Source organism: Pleurodeles waltl, chromosome 12 (assembly GCF_031143425.1).
Source record: "Pleurodeles waltl isolate 20211129_DDA chromosome 12, aPleWal1.hap1.20221129, whole genome shotgun sequence".
NCBI classification, from domain to species: domain Eukaryota; kingdom Metazoa; phylum Chordata; class Amphibia; order Caudata; family Salamandridae; genus Pleurodeles; species Pleurodeles waltl.
The window spans coordinates 97974150-97977961 of record NC_090451.1 but is presented as its reverse complement, the minus strand read 5'-3'; the positions used below and the strand labels follow the sequence as shown (position 1 = coordinate 97977961).

Sequence of the window (3812 nt, the reverse complement as noted above, 5' to 3'; positions counted from 1 at the left end):
CCTGTTGAGCTGTTTCTAAGGTCAATGAAGTTTATGCGATGTTGAGAGTTTTAAAGTATATTTTATTCTATAATTTATGTGCGCTGATGTACTGTACTATGTGTGTATTTTTAAGGAATTGCATTCCAAAATTAACTATTTTGAAGGAAAGTGAAGTGAATCTGTTGGTCAAAATAAAAAACACCAAATAGCCTTCTAAGCTTGTTGGTAATCAGTAGTCGTGAGACCTATTATTCAGAAGGTAGGACCCACAAATAAAACACATCTGGATGGAGTCTCAAATGAACAAACAAGAGTCCATTGGCAATTCCAAAAATCTATAAAAACCCAGTTGATAATAGATCTATTTCAGAGAACAGAGCTGATAACAGAAAGATCTGCCCTCAGTACTGAGAGAGATTATTTTGGAAAACACAGGAATCATGTTCGAATATATCAATAAAAGAGTATTGCAATAAATGTGAACTGAATATGTAGATAATTATTAATGAGGGATTAACACCAGTCTATAAAAAAAATTCCTCAGAAGCAACTAATTTTTTTTTTTAGCAAGTTCAAAATAAATTACCATGATGGTGAAGGTTGCCATATCCCAATATGGCCATGGATCTCTTGCAGTCCTCCTTATAGCTCAACTTCTCAGATTTTAGTGGTGACCAAGAGGTATGTATGTGCTGGAAACTCCACCCAACTACAGTACAGTGCTCTGCCTCTTAGAGTCCTGTTTTTGGAGATAGATGTATGGCTCCAGGAAAATGGTGAGAACACCCCCTGCAAGCTTAACCGTGTGACAAGTGAGTAAGTTGGAGATGATTCCGAGTTCTTCAGCAGTTGGAGATCCTTGTGGGCAAAACTAACACTAACCCGTTACAGAAAGAAAGTGTAGGTCGGTTGAAAAGCTGATGCCCGTATATATCTGGCTTCCAGATCGGGAGCTTGAAGATGTCCACAAGAGTATGGGGGTTCAGATAACTCATCTGGCCTTCCACGATGAACTGGATTCATCTTCATTTGAAGACCAGAGAAGAAGATGTATCTGCAAGTGGGCGTTTGCTTAGTGGTGATGTTCAGGATGCTGAGTGGTGATGTGCACATGCAGAGGTGAAGATTACAAGCTTTTTACTTCCACACAGTAAGAAGGGCAGAAAGATTATTAGAAGGTAAGGAGCCCCCTTCTGCATTTGAGGGGACACTTTAGGAATCTCTTAATGTGTCATTCACATATGTGACCACAAGTCATTATTTCACACATTAAGTAGCTACTATAGGAGTAAAAGCTCACCCATATTCTCCTGAACTCAGACAACGGTGTGGCGTACAGATATAGCTAACAGGCAAAGGCTTATGGCCTGATTTTAATCTTGATGGATAGTGCACTCCATTGTAACTGCAATGGAGTACACCCTCCGCCAAACCCTCAGTGCGCCGACTGATTTACAAGAGGGTGGACCTTCGGTATCTCGACCACGGAGCCTACTAGGATAGTGCTGCGAAGGTCCAACAGACTAAGGAATGTCAGAGTATTGATGATTTGACTGCCTGTCCAAACTTGACTGTCCATCACCGGTGGGTAAGGTTTGGTGGTAAGGGATAGTGGAAACATAGTGGAAACATGTGGATAGTGGATAGTGGATAGTGGAAACATTTAAATGACTCCCACTCCACATCGCGATTGTTGCTGCTAAGTAACAGCGACTGATGACCAATTTACTTAATGAAGCTTGAGCTGCATCTTTAGTCCTCTCCTTCCTGCAATCCCTGCTCAGCTACTGACAGGGAGAGAATCTTCAAAGCACACAGGGCTCGGTTACAGTCCAGCGCAAGTGACAGCACGAAGAACATCATGACCAATGGCCTGCATAGATTTGGATACTGCTATTATAATAATGAGTTCTGTGATGCTGCTGTCGCTATTAAAACACATACCAGAATTATAAGTTTGACTCCCAAACCGCTTCTGTTTTGCACAGATAAATTCTGTCTGGTCACACCTGCCGAAATTTAACTGTGAAAAATTCCCATTAATTACCAGCTTCGGCAGGTTTTGGTGCGTTAAATACCAGTGTCTGCATATTATTCCCCATTATCTGGGTCAAACTCAATATGGCTCTATTTATTGCCCCTGATGAATTCTGACCCATTTCTATCATATCAATTAGGTGCAATAAATATAGTCCGAACCGTTGTGCCTTAGAGGCACAGAATTCTGGTGGTAGCAAGGTGCAAATGCATTCAGAATTATGGTTGAATACACTGGTGCGAACATTCCTCCTTTATTCACTCAGCTGCCGGGATCCATGATTAATAAAAAGAAGCAGCATGATCACTACATCGGTGTCTTACTCCAAAATGTACTCGCAATCTGATTGACAGGATTGCTTGGACACAAACCAAACTAAAATCTCTTTAAAAGGCTGCAAATAAAAGTCTGTAAATGCGCTGCCATCCTCCTATTCAAGAGGGCTATCCTTTCTTTAGATTAAATGTTTAGATCAGGGAACCCTAGCAGTAGGACATTAGGACATGGTTGTGTTGAGTCGATGTATATTCTCTTTTGTCTAAGGTGGGTTTGGATTTTGGATTGCGATCGCTGGACTAAAGTGGAGAGCGCATTGTGAGACACTGTTGTTGAGGAAAGGCTCCATCTTCATTCTGCGGTAATTCAGAATCTTCTTGAAAAGCCTTCTGAAGGGCCTGCCTTATGGTGGCCTTGCTTCCCTTCCGCCGGAGGCTACCCACTAGAACGTATAGGATAGGGTTGATGCCACTGTTAATGCAGATGCTGTAGACGGCAGGTATAATATATATAGGTGGCACAGTGAGAAACCCAAAGACAACAAGATAACTAGTTATAAAGAATGGCAGGGAGAGAGAAAGAAATGCAAAGACAGTGGAAAGGATGAGGACATAGGGCCTCGCATGGCGACGTCTCTGTGACTTCTTGCAAATGCTGTTGAGCAGGAACAGATTGGACAGAAGCATCACAGGTGTTAAAATACAGAAGTATAAAACTGCCTGGAATATGTAAAATTCTATACAGAATCCATCTGTCAAAAAAAGCAAAGCCTCTGTTACAGCTGACGTACAGCAATAGACCCATAGAACGATGCACACAAGGGCAGACTGGTTCCTGGGACGGTGACATCGATACCATATTGGGTAAACAACAGAGAGGCATCTCTCCACACTGATGGTGGTGAGGAGGAACTGGCTGGTCTGATACCCAAATGTAAGTGTAGCAGTCATGATGTAAATGGGAAGAGATATCACTATTAATCTGTGTGTAGGCAACAGCCAGAGCAGGATCACAGTGACGATAAAGAAGAGAAGAAACATAAAATCAGCAATGGCCAGGTTTAAAACATATGTGGTAAAGGGTGTTCTGGAGATTCGAACCCAGAGGTACCAGAGAACAGTTCCATTCCCAACCAGGCCAAACCAAGAAATGAAGAAGACGCCGTAGAAAGGAGCTGTTATTAATGAATTTTGAGGAGTGTATTCTCTCTCGGTGCCATTGAGGTCATCCCAGTATTCCTGCATTTCAGAAGGACTTTCGTAAAGTGGCATTATGATTCTCCACAGATGGAACTCTGGTCCTTAAAGTAGTTCCTCTGAGCTGTGGGAAATAACAATAAAGATCAGTAAACATAGCAGACAATCATATAGACAGTTCGTACTACTGTAGGACTTTTAATGCATTAATAATATTTGTGCATTATTAACAATGTGCATAATATGGATCTACACTCAAATATGCATGTGTACACTTATCCGATGCTATTGCTCTTGAAATGATGGTGCTGTGGCCTGCT

General features: G+C 41.7%; 1 protein-coding gene across 1 annotated transcript; it reads right to left on the bottom strand.

The window, feature by feature from the left end:
* Positions 1–1731: 1731 nt before the first annotated feature.
* On the bottom strand, positions 1732–3603 carry LOC138268141 (mas-related G-protein coupled receptor member H-like). Its single transcript, XM_069217557.1, has one exon. It carries the CDS (start codon positions 3565–3567, stop codon positions 2596–2598), a length of 972 nt encoding a protein of 323 aa, XP_069073658.1. The 5' UTR covers positions 3568–3603; the 3' UTR covers positions 1732–2595.
* Between the last annotated feature and the right edge of the window lie 209 nt (positions 3604–3812).

Excerpts from the sequence above, each read along its gene's own strand:
- LOC138268141 (XM_069217557.1), bottom strand. The coding sequence starts at position 3,567 with ATGCCACTTTACGAAAGTCCTTCTGAAATGCAGGAATACTGGGATGAC.